Source organism: Citrus clementina, unplaced genomic scaffold (assembly GCF_000493195.1).
Source record: "Citrus clementina cultivar Clemenules unplaced genomic scaffold, Citrus_clementina_v1.0 scaffold_5, whole genome shotgun sequence".
NCBI classification, from domain to species: domain Eukaryota; kingdom Viridiplantae; phylum Streptophyta; class Magnoliopsida; order Sapindales; family Rutaceae; genus Citrus; species Citrus x clementina.
Genome location: NW_006262201.1, coordinates 30,742,597 through 30,767,392, shown reverse-complemented (window position 1 = coordinate 30,767,392; position 24,796 = coordinate 30,742,597). Strand labels below are relative to the sequence as shown.

The following is a 24,796-nucleotide window of genomic DNA, read 5'->3' as shown; positions in this document are numbered from 1 at the left end:
AACATACTTACCTGGACGGGGTCAATGGGCGATCATGAAGGCCCATGGCCTAGGTTGGTGGCCTCCATTGCACTTGGGAGGTGCACCCGCCTAAGGTCAACCCAAAGTGGTTGAGCCTACGTCATAATTTGTGGCAGTGGGGGCCTGCGTTCGCGCGGCCCCCTCCCAACTCTCGTTAAATTTTTATTAGTTTCGGGCTCTCTATTTTTCGCTTTTAGCAAAACTACTTAATTTGTTGCCTCTTTGACTTTTTGATCATTTAAGTGAGTTTCCTATTCGTAATACAATCAGAGAACTGCTAAAATCCTATTTTAGGTTTATTTTATTATTTATAATTATATTTGCTCACCTAAACATTACGCCCCATCTTAATATAGAGTAATGATACAGTCACAAACTCTTGTATAAACTTATTTTGTACAAACTGACGTGGCATGATAAGATTGGTTGAATGAAAATATAAATTAATAAAAACAAATCATGTGGGCCAAGTGATATTTAATTCAACCAATATTATCATGCCACATCAGTTTGTACAAAATAAGTTTGTACAAGAGTTTGTGGCTGTATCATTACTCCTTAATATATAGCTCCACTAAAAAAATTGTTTTTAATTATTTTCTTATTTAAAATGTAGGATTTCAATATTTTTCAATCATTTAACATTAAATCTTAATTAAATTTAGACCCCACCGAGATTTAGTTGAGAATTATTCTCTTTTTTAAAGTTAAATTTCCATCAAATAAAATTATTTAATGATTTCTTCTTTAAGAAAAAAGAAATAAATGCAATAAATAATTATCATGTAGGAAATTTGTTAACGATTTATATCTAAAAAAAGTAATCATACATATTTATTGTAAAAATGTTAATCATAAATTAACTTTCTTTGAAATAAGAAGGCCTAATTTAGAGATTTTGCGTAGGGCCCAAAATTTTATTGAGCCGACCCTACTCCACAGCCTAGAATAGATAGATTTTGCCGACTTAAAAAAGTGTTCAGATTGTGGTTACAACACTTGGACCCTTGTCATCCTCTTACGTGTATCGCCTAAATTGGCTATAAATAAAATAAGACTGGTAACGCATTTAATATTGAAAAGCTTGTCCGAAATTGGCTACAAATAAAATGAGAGCAGAAATGTAGTTAACAGTGTCCTCTCACCGAATGGAGATTGATTTATCAAGGATCACCCTCCGTCAATTCAAGGCAACGGACGTTGATGATTTCATGTTATGGGCAGGGGATGAACAAGTAACAAGATCCCTCAGATGGAACACTTTTACATCCGGGGAAGAAGCGTTGACCTACATCAAGGATGTTTGTATACCCCACCCTTGGCGTAGGTCCATATGCATATATGACCGTTCGATTGGGTTCGTTTCGATCTTCCCGGGATCGGGTGACGACAGGTGTAGGGCCGATATAGGGTATGCTATTGCCGTGAAGTACTGGGGCCATGGGATTGCCTCCAAGGCAGTGAAACTTGCCCTTAATGAAGTTTTCAAGGACTTTCCCGATGTGTTAAGATTACAAGCTTAATTTGATGTAGAAAATAAGGCTTCCCAGAGAGTGTTGGAGAAATGTGGGTTCGTTCAGGAAGGCCATCTGAGAAAATATACCCATCTTAAGGGAAAAATTAGAGATTTATGTGTATAGTATTTTGCCCACAAATTTCGCTGCCGAAGGAAAATCTGAACTTAACTGATATGTATAATTTGGGATTTTTTAAATATATTATTCATAGTTCTTATAATAAAAACAGTTTCATTTGATGAATTTTTTTTTCAAATAATTTTATTTAATTAGCTATCTGTTTGAGGGAAAAATAGGAAAGGTAGTAAAGCGCCACGTGTCGATCAATGGAATGATTCCAGCACAATCTGAGGTATCCCGCACAATTCGAGATGCCCGGCGTGATTTGAGGTACATCATACAAATAGAGGTACCCCACACAAATAGAGGTACCTCATATAATATGAGGTACCCCATACAAATAAGGGTACCCCGCATAATAAGAGGTACCCCACGTAACTCGAGGTACCCGACAGAACGAATGCAAGAGAATCCTCCAGACATATCCGCCTTGAGAAACGTCTCCGCCTCCTAAAAGATATTATTCGATTTTGTCAGAATTAGGAATAAAAAACGATGTGCTAAAAGGAGGGACAACCGCCTGCTACCTCTGCCAAAAGTGAAGGACACTGTCCCAAGGACAGTGGTCCCCAGCCGCCTACCCGACAGCTACTGCAGAGGTACCATGGACCACTCTCCAGCGCGCACCACGTTTCCAAAGCATGAGATACGCCGCCAACATGCACCTAACGGCCCAAAAATCATAAAAAGGTAAAAGAACGTTAACTAAAAATGGTACGCCATGTGGCAGCTGAGGTACTCCATATATAAAGGTGCATATGTTTCATTCTCCATCATGTTCTCACTCACCATTAACACTCACACTCCAAAAAATAGGTTTTCTTCAACCTTAAACCCTAATTTACAGAGGGCTAGCCAGCTCTCTTGACCATAAAAGCTTGAGTTTGCTAACTTGAGCGTTGGAGTGTGAACGCCGGGGTACCCCGGCTTCACCTCTGACCTCTATTTCATTGTTTTGCAGGCGTGAAGCTCATTTTGAAGGACACCTCTCTTGTTTCTGACCTTCCACCATTGTTACCACTCTCTCTCCTCTTCTCACCTCCCCCGAATTTCAGATACACCGCACCGCACACAATAAACTAGTGAGGTACCCCATCTCCCTCAAAATAACAAATTTATTGTTCTAGATTGGTTTGGCTTTTCTTACCCCAAAATCAGTTGAAAACAATTGGCGCCGTCTGTGGGGAGACGCACAAAAAGCCTCCTCCGCGGTTACCAAACTAGTTGTTGTGTGTACTCCAATACACGGCACCCGACGTACCTCCCGAAGGTTTAATGGGGGATCCTACAAGGATGAGAGATGACAGCAGCAGCGAAGGTAATGATCCCGCAAGAAGGGTAGCCCGCATCAGTAAGGGTAAGGGTATCAAGCAATCGACGGGTGTTCGCCAAGATGAGGAATCTATTTCTCACAAACGTTTCGAGGATCTTGCCCACGCAATACTTAGGGCGGTTGGATCTCGGGCACCCGAAAGTTCACTTCCACCAGTGACGCTAGATGCTCCACCACCTCAAACAAGTGACCAAGATATGGTCAGAAAAGAGGTACCCGAGGCCAGCAAACCAAAGCATAGGCCATCGGGTACCCGTTCTAAGTTTCAAACCGTGGGCTCCCGCGACGAGCGTTCCACCGCCTCTTGTAATTCCCGCAGCAACCAAGATACGAGGTGTGCAAAGCGTACCCACGAAGATCTCCGTGAGAAGTTAAACGCCAAAAGAGCTTCTCAAATGGCGGCGACATCATCGGGTACACCGAGGGTACCCCTCGAACTTGTGGAAAAAATGGAGAACCTGGAAGCCCAAGTGAAGCTCCTCTCTGAGAAGCAAAACATCACAGCTACTCCAACGCCAATGACCTACCAATCGCCATTCACTATGGAGATTTGGACGACAGCTCTCCCCGAAGCGTTCGCCATGCCTCAGATACCCCAATACTCGGGTACCACTGACCCCTCGGAGCATGCTGAGCTATACCGCGACCAGATGCTTATCAAGGGTGTAGATGAGAGTGCCATGTGTAGGATGTTTACACACACACTCACGGGCCCCGCGAAATCATGGTTTCGCTCTTTGAAAGTGGGTAGCATATCTTCCCTACACCAATTGTTATCCGAATTTACTAAAGAGTTTTCCTATGCTTCCACCTACGATAGGGTAGCCTCCAAACTTGTCTTTATCAAGCAATGGGAAGCCGAGCCTTTGGCGGAGTATGTGAGTCGTTTCCACCAAGAGGTGCTGCGGACCGGAGCATTTGGAAACTAATACACATTGACCCATTTTGAGAAAAATTTACGGTTGGGCAAGTTATGGCGTTCTTTTCAAAAGAAGCGCCCACTTTCATATGGGGAAGCCCGTTCCCGCACGTTGCAGCAAGTGGAGATGGACGAAAAATACCAATTGAAGCGCCAAGAGGATAGGGCCGATGTCACAAAGAACAAGGAGAAGCCCAAGAGGATGGAGGCCTCAATACCGCGGGTACCCCGAGCACGGAGCCCTCCACGGGCTGCCCTGTGGGGACGAGGGTATAACCCTCAGGGTACCTCAAGGGTACCCCAACCTCCAAGATCGCCACCACCGGATCAGTGAGAACCACCACCGAGGCCTTGGTACGAATCTTACCATCCACTGAATCAATCCCCAGAGCAGATCTTCTACCATATTCGGGATAGCGGCCTCCTCCGTCCTCCTAAGCCAATGAAGAAGTACCCCAACATGAAGCGTAGCCTGAAGTATTGCGAGTTCCATGAGGACTTTGGTCACAGCACATCCGAGTGTTTCACCTTGCGAGAGGAAATTGAATCTTTGATTCTCAGCGGGTACCTTAAAGAATTTGTTGCTGGCATGAGAGAAGCTCGGAAATCTGCGGAGAAAGATAAGGGCAAGCGGGTAGCTGATGGCAGTCCTGAACGAGAGGTACCCCCTGGACATAAGAAAGACGTGTATGTCCGGATGATCATGGGCGGATCGACTTTAGCGGGCCAATCTAGGAGAGCTATTAAAAATTATGGTAGATCGTTGTCGATAACCACCAATATTGGCGGAGAGGTCAACCTTAATGAACGGGGTACACCGAAGGTACCCCACCATCCCCCGCCTATCCTTTTTACAAAAAAAGATGCAGAGGGTATCTCGTACCCCCATGATGATGCCTTAGTAATTACGTTGAAGGTTGCCACCGGTAAGGTAGCAAGAACTCTTGTAGATACCGGCAGCTCCGTTGACATCATTTTCAAAAGCGCATTGGATCAACTATTGATTGAGTCGCCAAAGATCACCCCTTATGCTACGCCTCTTATTGGGTTCGCCGGAGATATGGTTATACCAAAGGGCATCATTACACTGCCCGTTGCACTTGGTAAGGTACCTCACCGTGTTGTTCATATGATTGATTTTCTTATTGTAGATCACCCAGGTGCCTACAATATTATATTGGGTAGGCCGTTCTTAGTAGCAACTAAAGCGGTGGTATCCATGCACTACCTCGCCATGAAAGTCCCGGCCGCCCAAGAAGTTATCACCTTTAAAGGGGACCAGCAATCGGCTCGTGGATGTTTCTCTGTGGCCTCCAAAGTCACTTACCAAATAGCTTCTGATTCGCCAATGAAGGGGTACCCCAGTGGCAGCCAGCCCACACCTTACCCCTCAAAGCGAGCACTTGCTAGACAGCGAAGAGCGGTACTCAAAAAATCTCCTCAGGTAGCCCACCCACGAAAACGGTTGGAATCCTCACCAATGGGCGTAAAAGTAGTTGCGGATGATAGCTCAAGGGTACCCCACGGGGATCAGGTGGAGCCCAAATGTGAAGTCGAGGCACCCTTGGATCCCCGAATATTGAAAGATGAAAAAAAGGGTATCCCAGTTGAAGATCTTATTTCAGTCTCGATTTGCGCCACCGACCCAACAAAGACAGTGAAAGTATGCTCCAACCTCTCGGAGGAACAAAGAGAGAAGCTCATCACCTTCCTACGTGAGCACCACGATGTATTCGCTTGGTCCCACTCGGATATGCCGGGTATCCCACATTCCCTCTCTTGTCACAAACTCAATGTCAGCCTGCGTAATAAACCGGTCAAACAGAAGCGTTGTGCCTTCAACCAAGAGAGGTACGATGCAATTGAACAAGAGGTAGACCGCTTATTAGCAGCGAGGTTTATCCGGGAAGCAGTGTACCCCAATTGGGTATTCTTGTCAAGAAATCAAACGGAAAGTGGCGTATGTGCGTGGACTTCACCGATTTGAACAAGTCCTGCCCCCAAGGATAACTTCCCGCTTCCCCGGGTAAACCAGCTGGTTGATGCAACAGCGGGGCATGAAATGCTTAGTTTTATGGACGCCTTCTCCGGTTACAACCAGATTCCAATGTATGAACCCGATCAAGAGAAAACAGCTTTCATCACCAACCGTGGGTTATACTGCTATAAGGTTATGCCGTTTGGTTTGAAGAATGCCGGGGCTACCTATCAGCGGCTAGTGAACAAAATTTTCAGTGAACAAAATTTTCAAGGAACAAATCGGGCGCACCATGGAGGTGTACATAGACGACATGATCACCAAATCGGTGCATGCGAGGGAACACTTGGAGCACCTTAGAGATACCTTTACCGTTTTGAGAAGACACCAGATGCGGCTTAACCCTGAAAAATGTGCGTTCGGGATTACCTCGGGAAAGTTTCTCGGATTCATGGTACAACAACGGGGGATTGAAGCCCAACTCCGATAAAATTTGCGCGGTTCTTGACATGAAGTCGCCACGCACCATCAAGGAGGTTCAAAGCTTGGCAGGCCGGGTAGCTGCCCTGAGCCGCTTTATCTTTAAGGCTACAGACCGGTGTAAGCCCTTTTTCAAAGCTTTGAAGACCAGTAAGAAGCTCCAATGGACACCCGATTGCGAAGAAGCTTTCCAAGAACTGAAGGGGTACCTCGTGAATGCTCCATTACTCGCCAAAACCCGAGCCAGGAGAGGTGCTTCTGTTGTATTTCGCCGTATCCGAGCATGCCACCAACTCCGTGTTACTCCGAGAGGATGATAATGGGGTACAACGACCTATTTACTACACTAGTAAGGCTATGGTTAATGCCGAAAAGAGGTACCCCACCTCTGAAAATATCATTTTGGCATTAGTTGTCTCCGCACAGAAGCTCAGACTATATTTTCAAGCTCACACCATTGCAGTCGTCACCAACCTTTCCCTCCGGCAAATCCTCCAGAAGTTAGACATGTCCGGAAGGATTCTCCGATGGTCCCTCGAATTAAGTGAGTTTGACATCATCTTCAAGCCTCGTTCAGCGATTAAAGCCCAAGTCATCGCTGATTTCATTGCGGAATTTGCCAATGACTCGAGTGGTGAAGGTGATCTAAGGTACCTGTCAAATACCCCATCCACCGACGAAGGGGAACAGGTCTGGAAAATATATGTAGATGGTTCCTCTAACTCACACGGAAGTGGTGCGGGAGTTATTATAATCGACCCGAACAAGGTGAAAATATGTTATGCTCTGCAATTTGGATTCAAGGCTTCAAACAACGAAGCCGAATACGAGGCCATCATAGCGGGGTTGAGGATGTCGAAGGCTTTGGGAGCAAAAATGGTACACATCAAGAGTGACTCCCAGTTGGTGGTAAGCCAGATTACCGCGCAATATCAAGCGAAAGAAGAAAACATGAAGGGGTACCTCGAAAAAACCAGAGAGTTGATGTCCCAATTTTACGAGGTTAAGGTGGAAAGGGTACCCCGACTGGAGAACAGCGAAGCTGATACCCTGGCAAAAATGGCATCCCTTGGGGTAGCCCAGTCATCTGGCCCCATCACGACAGAACACATACCCGCACCCAGCTTTGGTCTCCCAGAGCTATTGGAAGTAGAATCACTGTCCAATGAGGTACTTTGGATGGAGTCTATCATTAGGTACCTCAAGGACGGAGACCTCCCCTCAGATAAAAGTGAAGCAAGAAGACTAAAGTACAAAGCTGCGCGGTACTGCCTGATCCAGGATACCCTATACAGAAGAGGGTTCACCATTCCTTACCTTAAATGCTTGGAAAGCAACGAGGCCGAGTATGTCATGAGGGAAATACATGAGGGAATTTGTGGATGGAGCACAATCACTGGCGCAAAAAGCTCTCCGGCAGGGGTACTACTGGCCAACCATGCGGGAAGATGCCAAGAATATAGTACGAAGCTGCGACAAATGCCAAAGGTTCGCCAGGGTACCCCACCTACCCTCAGAGAAGTTAACAGTTATAACCTCTCCTTGGCCCTTCGCTATGTGGGGAGTGGACCTCATTGACCCGTTACCTACCGAAAGGGGGCAAACAAAATATGCAATCGTGGCGGTAGATTATTTCACAAAGTGGGCGGAAACGGAGCCACTAACAAGCATCACAGAAAGGAAAACCACGGAATTCATTTGGAAGAACCTTATTTGCAGATTTGGGATCCCCTATGCAATTGTTAGTGATAATGGTAAGCAATTTGACAATGAAAAATTTCAAAGTTTTTGTTCGGAGCTAGGGATAGCCAACCGATTTGCTACACCTGCCCATCCCCAATCTAATAGGCAAGTCGAAGCCGTTAATAAGATTATCAAAGGTATCCTGAATAAGAGGCTAGAAGAAAGAAATGGAGCATGGGTAGACGAGCTACCTGGGGTTCTGTGGGCCTACCGGACTACTCAAAACACCTCCACCAGGGAGACCCCGTTTTCCCTCGCATTCGGTATTGACGCAGTAATCCCAGCGAAAATCGGAGTACCCTCTCACAGGGTTGAATACTTTAATGAGGCCGAGAACACCTCCTTGGTTTTTTCAAACCTTGATTTGGTAGCTGAGAAAAGGGCTAGAGCAGAACTGATGACAGCCATATATCAGCATCGCATTTCGGGTCTATATGAAAAAATGGTACGCCCTCGATCCTTCAAGAAAGGAGACTTGGTCTTGAGAATGGTAACTCAAAACACTAGGGTACCCTGCGAAGGCGCTTTTGGGGCAAATTGAGAAGGACCTTACCGCATCGACAAACCCGTTGGGACAGGTGCATACAAGCTGCTCCACCTGGATGGCACAATCGTGAGGCACCCCTGGAATACTGCAATGCTACGGAAATATTACTAAAGGACATTGTCTTAACCTCTAGTCTTTTGCTGTTATTTGCTTTCTTTAATGTTTTTGTGTGGTAGGCCAAATGGGGTACCCCAAATGTCCTATGTTGGTCAGTTGCAACTTTAGAGTTTCTTTAATTTTCAAATGAAAAGGATAGGAGGTCTTGCGGTCTCCCATTCTCCTCAGGGTAACAAAGCTAAGTCATGTATTGATCAACGCTTTCATTATCTATAAATGTATTTTCTTTCTCAACAAATATGATGTGGGTTCTTTCTCTATTTTTCGCCACTTCGATCTTAGAATGCAGATTATATTCATTTATTGCCATTAATATACCCTCGCATCTGGTTATATGCAATTCTCGCCATACACTTGTCAATTATGACTAACCTATCACAAGACCAGCCAGGGTACCTGATATGCCTAGATCGTGACGATCTATGCAAAGCCAAGATGGGCAACAGAGTGAACAGCCCAAGGGTAGCCTTTCTGCGGAAGCATGACAAAGCTACCTAAACAAAGAGAGGGAGGGTCAAAAAGGACCCGAGGGTGGAGTAAAACCGGCATACCCTAGCGCCACAAGGTTCAGCTTAGGTATGAGTACACCCACACCTCCGTCCTCTTACTTGAGCAAAGTAGGGGGTAAGCTATTTGAAAAATTTGGAGGGAACTTCAAAAGAATAAGAAAGTGATTGGTTGGACCAATTGCGCTTTCAACGTTTGATCGAGATGTCACGATGATATTTTGATTACCTAGTTGTGAGAAATCCGCCATGGTTGCCAAGAAGGGCATGCACCAAATTCACCGATCTGTGTACACCAGCTAGCGCTTGATGTTGAATATTTGATAAGGTACTGGGGGTACCACATTTAAAAAAAAAAAAGGGGTACCTTGAAAATTTACGAGATAACAGTTTAGCCAAACATTCATTTGCAGAATAACAAGCATGCAAAGTACAAGACTCGGTGGTATGGTATCATAACAAAAGAGAAGTCCCAATAATACAAAATATCCCAAGAAACCAAAAAGAAAGAAACAAGGTCCAAATAGCAAAATGTGGATAGATCCGAAAAAAACAAGAGCACAGTGAAAAGGCTACACCGAGGGGGGAACGTCATCCCCAACATCCGTCTCCATAGGGCGATCAGCAGAGGACTCCGAGGTACCCGGAATATGAGCAGCCGAAGTAGGAGCATTCGAGGCAGGCAACGGCTGAAGCGCGCGGGGTACCCCAGGCGACCCAGAAGGGGTACCTGACCGTGCCTGGGAAGACTTCTTCCTCTCTGCAATTGTCTTCAAAATTGTGGCCTTGTTGACAAATTTCTGCACGCGGGGTACCTCTAATTCCAGATCCACGCTCCACACCTCCGTAATGATAAGTGAGAACGCATCATCCGCCATCGTCTTTTGTCGGGATAACAGATCATCATTGGTGGCCCTCAACTCATCGCGGTCCTTCTCCACCCGAGCTTTCTCTCCCGATAGGCCAGTAATGCGCTCTTGCAAAGTTTTGACCTCTCGAGCAAACTGATCCTCGCGAGACTGACGGCTTTGGAGCTCACCCCTTAACTTGTCGACCTCTGACTGGACGGCAACAAGGGAATCAATGTCTGGAATGCAGTGGCTGAGGAGGAAAGATGCCTGCGAGTCATAAAAGACATGTTAAATATATGTGTATGGCAATAGGATTAAGTAAGTAAAAAAAAAATGATAAAGGGTACACCCGGGGTACCCCGGGAAAGCCTAACTCTTGGGTAGCCCTAAGTGCTTGACCATAGCGTTGACTCAAACTCATCTTGTCAGTCTCCTCAGCAACCTCGGAGGTAACATTTTTAGCGGAGTAGTAAAAACAGCGAGCCAAGTGCGAAACCTCCTTGTTGGAAGCCGGGTCTAAGTCAGCTTCGCGCAACTCTTCAGGGAAAGCGGAAACCAGCCCGAATTTTCTCTTCTTCGAGCGAGGGGTACCCTTCGACCCGCTGTGGGAGGTACCATGAGATTTCCCCTTTGATTCAGGAGCTCGAGGTGGCCCGGAGCCTTTCTGGGGTACCGCCGAATCTTGAGATCCGGAAGCACTGTCCATTACTGCTTGAAAAAAGGCGTCAAAAGCGTCACCCGCCGATTCCATAACTGCACCCAATGCACAAAAGTTATGTTAGCCGAACAAGTACTAAGTACTACAAAAGCAAAAATGGGAAATGAAAAGCGAGGAAGTAAAATAGAGATGTGGTAACAGCGGGGTACCCCAGTCCCGTAGATAATAATAGGGTACCCCTCGATACCCGAATCATACATGAGTCACCCCGTGAGCAGGGGGAGGACTTCGGTCAATCAGCCCCGCTCTCCATAATCTGCTCTCCTCCAGCACATCACTACCCCTCTGTGCACCTCGAAGCCTATCCACAAACTTCTTCACCTCTTTCCCCACCTCCTGAACTGGGTATGATCCTTTAGCACATGTCACACCTGCAAAAACATAAAAAAAAAAAAAAAAAACCCAAGGTTAGCAAGACATTCATGTGAAGGATTACAATAAAGAACCGAAAGTAAGGGAGATACTTACAGTCTGCATTGAAGGAATTGAGAACCTCCACGGGGTTGCCCTTTTCACTCAGAGTTTATGTCCCCCACCTACCCTCGACAACAAATCATCCCTTTCGATAACCTTTCTTTAAGGCGGGGTTCCCCTCAACAATATGGCCGTGATCACCCCAAGGGGAGAAGTAAGCAACATCGGGACCCTTAGGTATTTTGAATTGGTAAAGACCCCTCAACTCCCGAACAGAAATGTCGCACTTCACGACCTCCAACCATAACACATGTAAGCTCGTAAGCGTCGTCCACCCCGGAAGCGACAGCTGCCCAGGTGCTACCCCTAAGCAACTAAACATTCTCATAAAGAAATGTTGGAGGGGCAGGCGGAGTCCTAGATCGAAGAGGTCAATATGGAGGGCAATCCCATCAGATTTCGGACACTCAAGTCGCTCATCCACATGAGGTACCCTAAGCCGGACAGACGGAGGAATATTGTATTTGCCTCTAATTTGTTCTAAGTCCCCCAAAGTAGCCCTCCTAATGCCTAAGGAAAAAAGGTTGCCAGATTTTGAAGGTGTGGCAGGGGGAGATTTGAGAGGCGGGTCTGAGGAACGAGCGGGAACCTTAGGATGGCTTACTCTTTTTTTTAGGATAGGGGGTTGGCCGTTTACTGGGAAAGTGTGGGCTGACACGAGGAGTAATCCTAAGGGGGGAAGCTCAGAACGATAATTGCAACTCCTAGAGGAACTAGGGGGACTTATCCCCCTCGCTAATGGAGATATGGGAAGGGGAACCCGCAGGAGGACTGTCAACCCTACTAACCCCAACTTTACGTCGATTTCTCACGGGTACCAGATGTTTTTTACCCATCTACTTTCCCCCAACAACACATACACAAGTCCCCCAACAACACATCCAACAAGTCCCCCAACAACACATCCAACAAGCCACAAGTTTCCCAAACAGCAACATATTCATACCAAGCATCATCCACCACACATCAACCACCAAATGCAAACACCAACCACAAAATAAAAAAAAAACAAACAAAAACAAAAATAAATTTTTCTCAGAGTATGCAAAATAACGCCACTGCAAATGCGCCAAAAAGAGGAGAAACGAGGAGGGATACCTATGATTCACCAACTCAGCAGATCGAGATTGATAATCGTGGGGAGACGAAGCTGCGGGCAACCAAAATCAGTGGGTAAAAATATGCACATATAAAATTAAGAAATAAGCTTAAATATATGTGATTATTTATAAATAAACAAAAATGAAAAACGAAGGGTTGCAACCACCGAGAACCATCGCCGGCTGCCATGGCTGCAACCACCGCGAAGCTGCAGCCACCAAGACGAACCGACGCCGGAAAAATGCAACGGAGGACGTCGGCCGAAATTAAAAAAAAAAGAAGAAAAAAGAGAAAAATCGAGAAACTGCAGCCACCTACCGCGGCTGCAGCCACCGAACTGACGCCAGCTGCAACCACACTAAACCGATGCCGGAAATCACAGAGAGAAACACCGGCCAAAACGAGAAAGAAAGAAGAAAAAGAAAGAAGAAAATGAGAAAAGAAAATGAGAAAGAAGAGAGAGAAAGCGAGGATAAAATGAAAGCACAAAGAGGGAGGTAACCGTGTGTCTACGCCGGACCGAGATCTCACCGTGAGCCGCCGGAAAACCACCTTGAACCGACCAGATCTGGAGCCCAAAACCACCACTGCAGCAGCTGAGATCCACGCCGGAAAACGCACCAGATCAACACCAGCCGAGAGAGAAAGAGAAAGAAGAAAGAAAAGAGGGAAAGAAGAAAGAAGAAAGAAAATGGAGAAAGAAAAGAAAATGGGAAAGAAAGAAAACGGAAGAAGAATGAAATAAAAGAAAAAGAGTAAAGGGAGAATAAAGCCCATGGGAAGATGAACGAGCGTTAAAAAAAAAAAAAAAAAGTAAAGAAGAAATTTTTTTTTTTACCTGTGAGCAAAGTTGATGCAGTTAGGAGAAGAGACGAAATTATGAAAGAAAAAGGCTACTGAAAACAATCAATTTTTAGGAGATCGTTTGGGGATTTTCAAAATAAATGAGAGAAAATTGACACACGTCAGGAGTTTTTAATTCAACCTGACAGAACACAAGGCCCAAGAAAGGAGTTCAGGGATGTTTGTGTGAGTCTGATGTTTTCAAAATTCAAACTGCATGTCAGACGGCTGCCATTTCCCAAGAAAAATGAGAGAGACATATGAAGACAACTGTTGGTTCCCAGAAAAAAAAAAAAAAAAAAAAAGGGAAAAGGAAAAGGAAAAGATAAAGAGAAGATTTTTTGGTTCGAAGTACACAAGTTTAGTCAAGGGAAGAAATTAAGCAAGCTACCCCCGGTCCAGCCGCGTCGCCACGTGTCACTCACACAATGAGTTTCTTTTGCCTCCAATACTTCTCGCCAAAAAGAAACTAGGGGGATGTTGTTTGAGGGAAAAATAGGAAAGACAGTAAAGCGCCACGTGTCGACCAATGGAATGATTCCAGCACAATCTGAGGTACCCCGCACAATCCGAGGTGCCCGGCGTGATTTGAGGTACCCCGTATAAATAGAGGTACCCTGCACAATTAGAGGTACCCCATACAAATAGAGGTACCCCACACAAATAGGGGTACCCTGCATAATAAGAGGTACCCCACGTAACTCGAGGTACCCGACAGAACGGATGCAAGAGAATCCTCTAGAAATATCCGCCATGAGAAACGTCTCCACCTCCTAAAAGATATTATTCGATTTTGTCAGGAATAGGAATAAAAAATGATGTGCTAAAAGGAGGGACAACCGCCTGCTACCTCTGCCAAAAGTGAAGGACACTGTCCCAAGGACAGTGGTCCCCAGCCGCCTACCCGACAGCTACTGTAGAGGTACCCTAGACCACTCTCCAGCGCGCTCCACGTTTCCAAAGGATGAGATACGCCGCCAACATGCACCTAACGGCCCAAAAATCATAAAAAGGTAAAAGGACGTTAGCCAAAAAGGGTATGCCACATGGCAGCTGAGGTACTCCATATATAAAGGTGCCTAGGTTTCATTCTCCATCATGTTCTCACTCACCATTAACACTCACATTCCAAAAAATAGGTTTTCTTCAACCTTAAACCCTAATTTACAGAGGGCTAGCCAGCTCTCTTGACTATAAAAGCTTGAGTTTGCTAACTTGAGCGTCGGAGTGTGAACGCCGGGGTACCCTGGCTTCACCTCTAACATTTATTTCATTGTTTTGCAGGCGTGAAGCTCATTTTGAAGGACACCTCTCTTGTTTCTGACCTTCCACTCTCTCTCCTCTTCTCACCTCCCCCGAATTTCAGATACACCGCACCGCACACAATAAATTAGTGAGGTACCTCATCTCCCCTCAAAATAACAAATTTATTGTTCTAGATTGGTTTGGCTTTTCTTACCCCAAAATCAGTTGAAAACACTATCTAAATTCGATTTGAGAGTAAAAAGAAAACAATTGCTCTTATCGTTAAAAACAGTTACGTATCGAACTCATTGAAATGTAATGTACCACTTTCTTGTTACAATAGATTCAGCTCGACCCTAGTTGCCAGTTCAACTCGTATTCTTCCATATTAATCAACTTTGGTGGACACACAAGTGGCAGCTGGTAGCTTATCTTTGACATCCGTATCTGGCTTTTCAGCTTAAATTCCAAAGCCGCCAAGCTTGAGTTGAGCAATTTGGTCTTGTGACACATAAAGAGTGTTTAAATTTTAGCTTTCCATCCAAAACTCCACGTACTGCGTCAATAGATCGAGTTTAAGACAAGTAACGACCCACTGTTTTATGGCTATAAATTTGAGCTCTCATAGTTGTGCACTCTTAATAATCTGAGAGCATGTTGAAACCTATAGAAATAACTCTCCGGCCGTTCAAAATTTCCGATGTCGATGACTTCATGGGATGGGCAGGAGATGAGAATGTCACAAAGTATTGCAGATGGAACACATTTACCTTCAGGGATGATGCCGTGGCCTTCCTCAAGGAAGTAATCAAGTCTCATCCTTGGTATAGAGCTATTTGTGTCAAAGACCGTCCAATTGGGTCGATTTATGTAATGCCGGGGATCGGGAAAGATGAACGGAGGGGAGAGATCGGGTATGCTATAAGTGCTAAGTACTGGGGAAAAGGCGTAGCAACTGAAGCAGTTAAGATCGCCGTGGCTTGTGCATTTAAGGAGTTGAAGTACTTAGATAGAATTGAAGGTTTGGTCTTTTCTGAAAACAAAGCTTCACAAAGAGTGATGGAAAAAGCTGGGTTTATTAGAGAAGGTCTTCTTAGGAAGTACTTCTTTGTTAAGGGAAAAAGCGTAGACATTGTTGTTTTCAGCACAGTGGAGGCTGACTAAGCTTTACTATTGCAACCCTAATTAAACAATCTTTGAAATGCTTTTTGTCTCTATATAAAATCATCTGTGTTTCTCTGTGTTCAATCGCTTTAGTTTTCGTTAAGGCACAAGTCTTGTAACACTTCTAGCTATGGCGCAAAAGGGGGACTTAATGATCATCATTCATCAGCTATATAATGATAATTTAAAAAAAAAAATTCATAATTCTAATTTATACCACACCAAATAACACGTAATTACACTTCCATTTCTGTCTTTTAAACAGTAGAAACATATACACACATATTAACAATGTTTTGGACCCCGCGGGAACACTATTGAAACTGCTCTGTACAAAAAGAAACCCTGTTGCCATCTTTGGGCGGCAGCAGCAGCAATGCCCAAATTACTTAACACAAACATTTTGCCTACAAGTTCTTTTTCTGTATACTTCTCCTTTTTTATCCTAATATTGACATTCCTATTTTAAATCACTCGAGCAAGAAAAACAATGTCTCTTTATTCACAATTGACAAACTGAGACATCTCAAGGAGTAGAATTTACTGAAATCTCTTGTGGGAGAGCTGAGCTTGGCTGGTCCGGATGTGAAGGGATGACCAGCCGCTGCAAGGGTTTCAGAGCTACCGTGAGCTGTGCAAATGATGGACGCAAGCTTGGATCACTGGGGAGAAAAAATACAGAAGGAAGAGTAAATTAATCTATTACTCAATATACAGCATTTTTACCATTTGAACTTCATTAACTTACGTCTGCCAGCATTCCCAAATTATCCTTGCAACCAAGGGATCAAGTTCCTTGGGAATCTCCAGACGACGGTTCTGGAATCCAACTGCACCCACTACTTGCATTGGGTTCATTCCAATCCAAGGTAATTTCAGAGTTGCAAGCTCCCACAAAATGACCCCAAAGCTATAAACATCACACCTAAATACAGAACAGGAGACATTATATTTAGGTGGTACAATAAAACTCATTGTCTGTCACTTCTAGACGATGAAAATATTCATAACTCCAGATGTTTAAGTAAGTGATGCTCAGAAAGCCAAATAGAAATCTAGTAACTCACTTTTCATTAGAGGGCTCATTCCGAAGAACTTCAGGTGCCATCCATTCAGGCTGACACATTCAAGATGACTCAATCAGATAAATGGAAGGATGAAGATAAATACTGCATAATAGCTTTATTATATATATATATATTTGTTATATATGTAAAAGAATACACTTAATGATAGTCTTTGGTTCTCACCGTTCCTGCAGTTGATTTGGAAGACAGAAAGGTATTGTGTTTCAAGCGTGACAACCCAAAATCAGAAACCTGCATAGTTAGATACTACATTCTGTCAAAAAACATACCACAAAAAACTAATTCCAAAAGCATATTAAGACATTAGTTTCTTTTAAATTGTTTTTGCTTTCAACTATCAAGAAATCGACTCTATGGCCATCCACTAGGGGGAAAAAGTGCAGCTAATAATCGTCCCAAGCTCAACTCATAAATTTTCTCTCATACAGTATCCATTAGAACAAAAGGCTACCAGTTAAAAATCCTAAGCTCAACTTGTCGATCAGATTTTTAGAGATTATTTACCCACCCACAAACCAAAATCCAGCTTAACTTTGCTACAAGGAAAGAAAAAATTGACTCAACTTAGTTAGCCTCGCAGATTTAAGGAGTATGAGCATCCTGTCACAAACTAGCTGAAAAGAATTTTAAGGAGCGAGATCTGAAGGCACGAGAAATAGAAAAAGATGCTGAGAAAGTTTTTCTGAAGCATACAGCTTTCAAATCACACATTTGCATTGTACAAGTGACTTCACAGTAGACATAGGGCCTTTATTAATGACTTCACAATACAAATAAATAGGCAAATAGCAAATCATGCAATGGAACTAAAATCTACACTGGAATATTTAACTCTACAAACCGCCAGTAAATACTAAATAAGCCTACATAATTCAAAATTTTGCAAGTCAACAACCAGGCCGACTCCCACCAAATTAACATGACGGAAATATCTCACGGGTTTTTGCAACTTTACTTACAGCAGCAAAATAAAAATAGAAAAACGAATAAGAATAAAAAGGCAACAAACAGTAATGTAATTAAAAGAAAGAAGAAGAGGTTCAGATAAGCAAGAAATCGGGGCATGTACCTTGACATTCCAGTTTTTATCAACCAAAAGATTAGGTGACTTTAAATCTCGGTGGACAATTGTTGGGGTGCTGGTATGTAAGCAGTTCATACCCCTTGCCTGCACAAAAACAAAAGATTTGAGGCTTGCTACAAACAATTAATAATAACCAGTAGGAATGATGAGTTAGACAGTCAAATACCACATCAAGAGCCATCTTTATTCTACGCTTTTCATCAACTTGACAATGAGGACGATGAAGAATCCGAAATAAGCTTCCTCTGGAAACGTAAACATCATTGAAACAACTTAAAATATTAACATAGAACATGTACAGCTAAGTATTGTGATACCAAAACCATAAACAAGCTGGGGAAATCACAAAGAACCGTCAGCATCACATATTCGACTTTGCAGGCCAGAAAAAGTTATCTCAGTGAGAAGATATGACAAAGCGAAGGCACATAATCATACCTTGGAAGAAACTCAGTAATGATAGAGAGATTTGGAGGACGGGTAACAGCACCCATAAAAAGGACAACATTTGGATGCCGCAGTCTCCGCATTATCTTTACCTACATTACATAACAAAATCAAATCCAGGGATGATAATTCTACACTTATGAGAAGTTTAAAGCCATGATCCTGGGGACATAAACTACTATTTATGTTGTTTTATACACTTATAGAGAAAAGAGAAAAATTATTACAGATCAATATATAAAAAGCTAAATCAATGCTTACCTCTCTTTTGAACTCAAGCAAAGCAGCACCTGAGAAATCCTGATCTAAGAACTTCTTCACCGCAACCTCCTGTTGTTCAACAACAATTCAACAGCTTGTTATTAGCATAAACAAGCAATGATAACCCAACATAGTGTCTCTGCTGAAGAATTTATTAAAATAAATAATAATACCAAACATTAACGATACCAGGGCATTAGTTGTCTAGTCAAATAGATAAGGATGAATTAGAAAAGGAGACAGTTCACAACTGGAAAAAGGAAAAAGCAAACAAAACTAACCGTGCCATTCCAATCAGCATGGTAGACCTCTCCATATGAACCTATACAGAAAATGGGGAACAAAAAAAGTATGAAAAAGAAATAGTACTCCTGGTGTAATTAAGCATACAGCAATGCAACTGCAATTAAAACATCATGAGAGCTCCTAAAAACTATTGCAAGTATAGAACCAATAGTATAGCCTATAATGATGTACACCTTTCATTTCAAGCAGAAGAAATTGATAAAATTATTCTTAGTGACAGCTAAACCAAGATTTCCAAATGATGTAAAGAACCATAAAAGACCATATGCACTACCTAGTCCAATCCTTTCACCAAGAACCAGGTCTTCCCATGGAATTTCACATTCACACACATCAACATCATCAAAGATTTGATCAACCCTGCTTGTGCTGGAATCGACAGACGAGCTTGGACTTTCAAGATCTCTCAGTTTCAGATTAGTTCCCATAAATCTATCATGCGTGCACTTTCTGCGGTCATGGTAACCAATTTCATGATCCTCCACATTCTTAGGATTTTCTTCCTTTGAATTGGAGCTCAAATCTTCAACCAAAGGTGGCCCATTTAACTGACTTGTGCTAGAAGCCAATGATGGGCCACTACCACTCAAAGCACTCCTGGATTCACTATCTTTGCTCGAAATATTTGCATCATTAGATGGCTTGAAACTATGAGGATTAAAATTTTCAGACGTAGAGCTGGTGGAAGCTGAAGTCGATAGATTATTGTTAGGTTCACGGTTAATTTTAGGTAAGATGCCCTCCATGTAACTGTACTCCTTTTTTCTAGGGACTTCATTGTAAGGATGTTGGTTCTTCCGCATCATTGGTATGGGGGGTCGACCAGAGACAGGGTTGATTCTGTGACTTTGAAACTCTTCAACTTTACTCTCTGTAGGGTTCTTATGCAAGGAAGTTTTGCCAGCTCCTTTTATCTGAAATGGATTAAGATCTGCAAAAAGGCTTCTAGAGTCCTCCTGACCAGTTTGACCATATGGGACTACATTGACATTCATCCTTGCACCATCACCAACTGCATTGGGCCCACGACCCCCTTTATACAGAGAAGTCCCAATGGTCGATGAGGAAAGATAATCTGATTGATTAGGAGTCACTCTACTAGGTATTCCAGACAAAGCAGCACCAGGTTCATAAATGGGACTAGGGAATGAAGGTAAGGATTCTGCCTTTTCCGAAGTAGATCCTCCATTCAGAGGCAAGCTACCATCCACTGTAGAGTTTTGGCTACTGCCTTCAGCATGTAAAGGCTTTGGTTTGGAGTATACAGCTCCAAAGTCATTAGAGGTCCGGAGAATTGGGATTTTGCTTATTAATGGGTTATAGGGCTTGAAGGCAGTATCCTTTGCACTTAAAATATCTGCAGGAATAAGTGTCCCCAGAGCAGCCATGAGATCAACCAAAAATTCCCTGAAAGCAAAGAAAGTATATATTAGAAATGCACAGAAGAATAACATGGAAACATAAAGCCAAATAGCACATATTCATCTGCATAACTAAATTTAGAGAGGGGTTACATTTCTTATCTGGTAGCAAAGAACAATAAAATTATGTTGATAACATTATTTTACTTTCAAAATACTAAGCACATACCAAAAAGGATAAAAAGGCTTACAGAAATTAAAGAAATTAAAACATATGAATACTAGTTGTTGTATGTCAAGTGTAAGCAAGCAAAACCTTTCCTCCTCCAGCTTTATTATGTTGACAGCATCATCCTCCACACCAGTGTAATGGCTACCTTTTACAAGTCTGCAAGGTAACCTTATACTGTCAGCCAATACCTACATTCAAGTAAACAAATAAGTTAAATATCCAAAGATACGGTACACACATAAATATAGTCTCGTAAAATAGTAAGATTACCAAATAACCTAAGCAAAACTACCGCGCCAGAAGTTCATAAAACAGAACTTAGACAAAATATATGCTTTCAGTGGATACTTTTAATAGTTTCATTCTAAACAGTTCCATACATAGAATGACAAATACTAGAGGAATGAAACGGATATTTACATAAGATATCAGAGCCACATAATATATCAAACCAATATTTTAAGATCTTCCAAATATTTTCAACCTTAAAACTTGTAAATTATCCCTAAACATACACAACATCTTGTTTTCAGATAGCGAAGGGACATTTGAGAGTGCCGCACCATGCAAGAAATCCCCAAATCAAGACGAGGGACAATGGCTAGTTCAACACTCAAAGTTTAAAAATTCGAGCTCCTTAGAGGCTCGTCATAAACCCCCCACCCCTTCAAACAATAATAATAAAATAAATAAATAACACAATTTAAATGCTCACACCAAGCAACTGAAACACCTTGCCACAAGCAACCAAGACGTGCATTACTTAAGTAAAAATGGTTCAATAGCTCTGAGTGTTATATGCATTGGAAAAAGAAATGATTTAAAAGAATACACATACTATTTTATGCAGATCATAACAATCTTGGCTCAATGAGGATGGCTCAAGAAGCTTGATTAAATTAAATATAACAAGTCAGTAAACAGCCAACCTTGAAAAGCAAAGCACGATGTCGAGAAAGGCCAATTTTTATGGACCCAATTGGCAGCACACTTGTCTGAAGAGATCTCCTCAGCTCCGTGCTTCTTTCCATCCACCTGGCCAACATTATATTAGCATCCTTTACTGGCCCACCCATATGCCCGTTGACAAGGTCAGCAAGTCGTTGTACCAAGATACCCACATCGGTAGCAGGCAAATCCAATGCAATACACTGAGCAACTTGAACTAACTCTTCCAAGGCATGATCAATTGTTCGATTAACAATCACAACTTCAAAACCAGAATTCCCTAGATTTGACTCAAGATGTGCAAGAGATGGCAATTTCCCCTGGGTTGATGGATCTGTAGAGAGTCCATATATATCATAAAAACCATCCACAACCCTCTCCTCATAGTCAAGAACATTGTATTCCTAGTGAAACAAAAAACCAACGGCAAGTCAAGCAATACAGAACTACAAGAGCATTAATCTTATTCCATATCAGAATACACCGGCAGAACACAACCAAGCACTAACGCCAAGAAACATTTAAAGATTTTCATAACATCAGGCAGTAATATCAGGAAACATTTAAAGAGTTTCATGACATAGGTGCGGCAAAAACTAAATTAGCAAACACTTCCAAAAACTAAAACCATGTCAATTTAGCATTTTCCCCCTAGTTAACTGTCAATTAAACTCTTAGTTTCAATAATCAACATCAACGTAAAATCAAATACCTAGAGGCACATATCCGACAATTCAACCTCATTCACTACCTTTCACTGCATGGAGGGCTCAAGAAGTTTCAATTGACCACATTGCTTCAAAATGAAAAAGGCAACCTAATTAATATCACTAGCCAATACTACAGCTAATACCGCAAATTCAAATTTATTCCAAACAATTAACAAATTTACCTTATTCAACAATTAATTAAAATGAGCAAAACCCAAGTTAAAAAAAAAAAAAAAACAGCTGAATTCAAGTTAATAAGATAAAATGAATCACACTCAATAAAATTGAAAAAGGTAAACAGCTGAATTCACTCAAATTGAGCTCCAAAACTATTACCCAATACTGTCTAGACAAACCCTCGGCTGCCACATCAGCCTTATCCCTCCCCAAATCACTCCTCCGATTATTCAAACTCAACAGCGTCGCAGCTCGGATCTGGTCCTTCTCTGAAAAATCCTCAGAATTCGACGACGACGCACTGATCGCCATCGCTAGCTGCACTTGAAACTCCTCCTCCGACGTCATGTAGTCTGTCCGACTGCCCGATGACACCACGGGAGCTGGCGATGATGCTGCCGTTGCCGCAGACGCCGACGGACTCGGCGGAGCGGCGTTTGATGATGACGATGAGGTACGATTGTGATCAGTGGCGCACGAAGTCGTCGAGGCTAGGGTTTCGTTCGTCCGATTCGACTCATGGTTGCTTCCTATGTGTAGCTTCTTGAAAATGTTTCTCATTTCTCAATCTCTCTCTTTCTCTCTCTATATAGTTCCTCACTCACTGTCACTTCTTCTCTCTACTTTCTCACTTTATCGCTGATTTTCTCTCAGTTTCTCTCGCTCTCTTTCGTTTGGTGTCTGAGAGGTCAAGGGAGAGGAAAGCACCAAGGGAGGGAAAAAAACTTAACGCGGCCGGTATGAAACTATATAGGATTGACTTCTAACTTAACACCCCTTAAACTTCTTTTAATTATGAAACTACCATCGATGCTGACATGCGCATGGTTTGATGGTGGACGTATAAACCCACCAATGAAAAGACCCAATGCGGCTGCTGAGGTGGAAGCATGTCGGATACGTGGCGATGGGAGGGTCCTATTGAAAGTGACACGCAGGATTGTTAAGGGCGTGTTTGTGCAGACCCCTTTTAAGTAAAACGTAAAATTAAGATCGACTCGTGCATGTTTGAAACGTGTAATTAAATTCTTAGACGCGTGTGCTTTGAGAGTTTAATCGGGATTTATATTTATGACACAAGAATTTGTACGTATTGATCATCGTCTGACATCACAAAAATGCATAATTATGATCTTCAAAAAATTAGAAGTTGTTTTTATCTAAACTTGATGCATTCAATTTATCAAGTATCGTGTTGTATGATAAAGAAATGAAAATTTAAATATGTAACACATGGATTGTAAAAAAAAAACACATCATTTCATAACTAAATCGATTTTAATTTCATTGTTTAGAATTTAGATTAAGGTGTTCTCTAAATATTGAAGTGCATCCATAAACTAGATACGGGTTGAGATAGCCCCACCATATCCAAACATTTTAGAATTTTAATTAACAACTAGGATTTGTTTAATTCTCCACCTAATAGGAAGAAAAGGCTGAAGATTGTCAAATGCAATGATCATATCAATGAACGAAGAGAATCCTTGTTGCTGCAACGACACTCTCCAATGATCATGTAAATGTAAAACTGTTAATATTTACTGTCACCGCTACATATTTACTTACGGTTAATAATTTACTATTGTTGTTGCCATGACAATATGACATTATTGTTTAAACATTAAACTTATTACTAACACAACAATAATGAGCTATTATTGAAAAATTACAATAACAATAGAGTTTTCAATTACAAAAATTTTCTCTTCACAAGAGGAAAAAGCTTAGGTTACACAACAATAATTGCCAACTAACTAGATCGTAAGTAATTGTAACTAGAATTTTCCGAATTTAAACTCTGTAGGCTTTTACAAAATAAGCAATGAATTTCCATATTTGCATTCAATTCCATGACGACTTAAACCAGTAGAAAATTGAAAATAAGTCTAAATAGATTGAAGACATAAAAATAAAAAAAAAACATATTTAAAATATTTCAAAGTATTAATTCTTTTGTTATTTATTACAAGGGATTTCATTATTCTTATTTTAAAATTTAATGGAGTGTATTTATAATGTAGTGCAATTAATTTAAAAAAAATGAAGGTGAGGAATATCACCACCCTAATCAAATTTAGCCCGGTAACTATTATCTTTTCATTAAAAAAAATTAAGCAAAAAATAATTCTTATTTAGTAACCGAAGCTTTTTACTTTTGTGAAGAGAAAATTTTATTTTTCACCCTAAAACATATATTACAAACACCTTAAACCAAAATTATGGTTATGGATAAGGCGGAAACATGGGCAAAATGAAAAACTTGAAAAAGATAAAGAATAGTAGATTATATTTGGCTATGCAGCATAGATAATTTATGTTTTGGTCCTCTAAAATTTATAGTATAACAACCTATACTTTAATGAGAAAAGAAGGTATGAACCACTTAATCTAAAAGTGGTTGATACTTTTTAATCTATTATATTGTTCAGTAAATAAATGTCACCTCACATATATTTTTATTTTCAAACATTATACGACTGTTAATTTTATTCATTGTCCATT

At 41.9% G+C, this 24,796-nt stretch overlaps 3 protein-coding genes, 1 non-coding gene and 1 pseudogene across 4 annotated transcripts; 4 read left to right on the top strand and 1 right to left on the bottom strand.

Moving 5' to 3' along the window:
• The first annotated feature begins 3 nt into the window (after positions 1-3).
• Positions 4-165, top strand: LOC112098743. Its single transcript, XR_002905852.1, has one exon. It is a non-coding gene; the product is annotated as a U1 spliceosomal RNA (small nuclear RNA).
• A 950-nt stretch (positions 166-1,115) lies between these two features.
• On the top strand, positions 1,116-1,716 carry LOC18043135 (annotated as a pseudogene).
• Positions 1,717-6,584: 4,868 nt separating this feature from the next.
• On the top strand, positions 6,585-8,894 carry LOC112098145. The gene is made up of 3 exons (XM_024183771.1): positions 6,585-7,866; positions 8,171-8,601; positions 8,835-8,894. The coding sequence occupies exons 1-3, from the start codon at positions 6,585-6,587 to the stop codon at positions 8,892-8,894; spliced, it is 1,773 nt and encodes a 590-aa protein (XP_024039539.1).
• A 6,273-nt stretch (positions 8,895-15,167) lies between these two features.
• Positions 15,168-15,677, top strand: LOC18040754 (uncharacterized N-acetyltransferase p20). Its single transcript, XM_006433017.2, has one exon. It carries the CDS (start codon positions 15,168-15,170, stop codon positions 15,675-15,677), a length of 510 nt encoding a protein of 169 aa, XP_006433080.1.
• A 226-nt stretch (positions 15,678-15,903) lies between these two features.
• Positions 15,904-23,029, bottom strand: LOC18040270 (serine/threonine-protein kinase EDR1). Its single transcript, XM_006433016.2, has 13 exons — positions 22,451-23,029; positions 21,386-21,808; positions 20,541-20,644; positions 19,138-20,270; positions 18,839-18,879; positions 18,558-18,626; positions 18,288-18,388; positions 18,016-18,094; positions 17,835-17,933; positions 16,928-16,996; positions 16,745-16,794; positions 16,426-16,602; positions 15,904-16,339 (listed from the first exon to the last, which is right to left on the bottom strand). Exons 1-13 carry the CDS (start codon positions 22,850-22,852, stop codon positions 16,204-16,206), a joined length of 2,883 nt encoding a protein of 960 aa, XP_006433079.1. The 5' UTR covers positions 22,853-23,029; the 3' UTR covers positions 15,904-16,203.
• Positions 23,030-24,796: the final 1,767 nt, after the last annotated feature.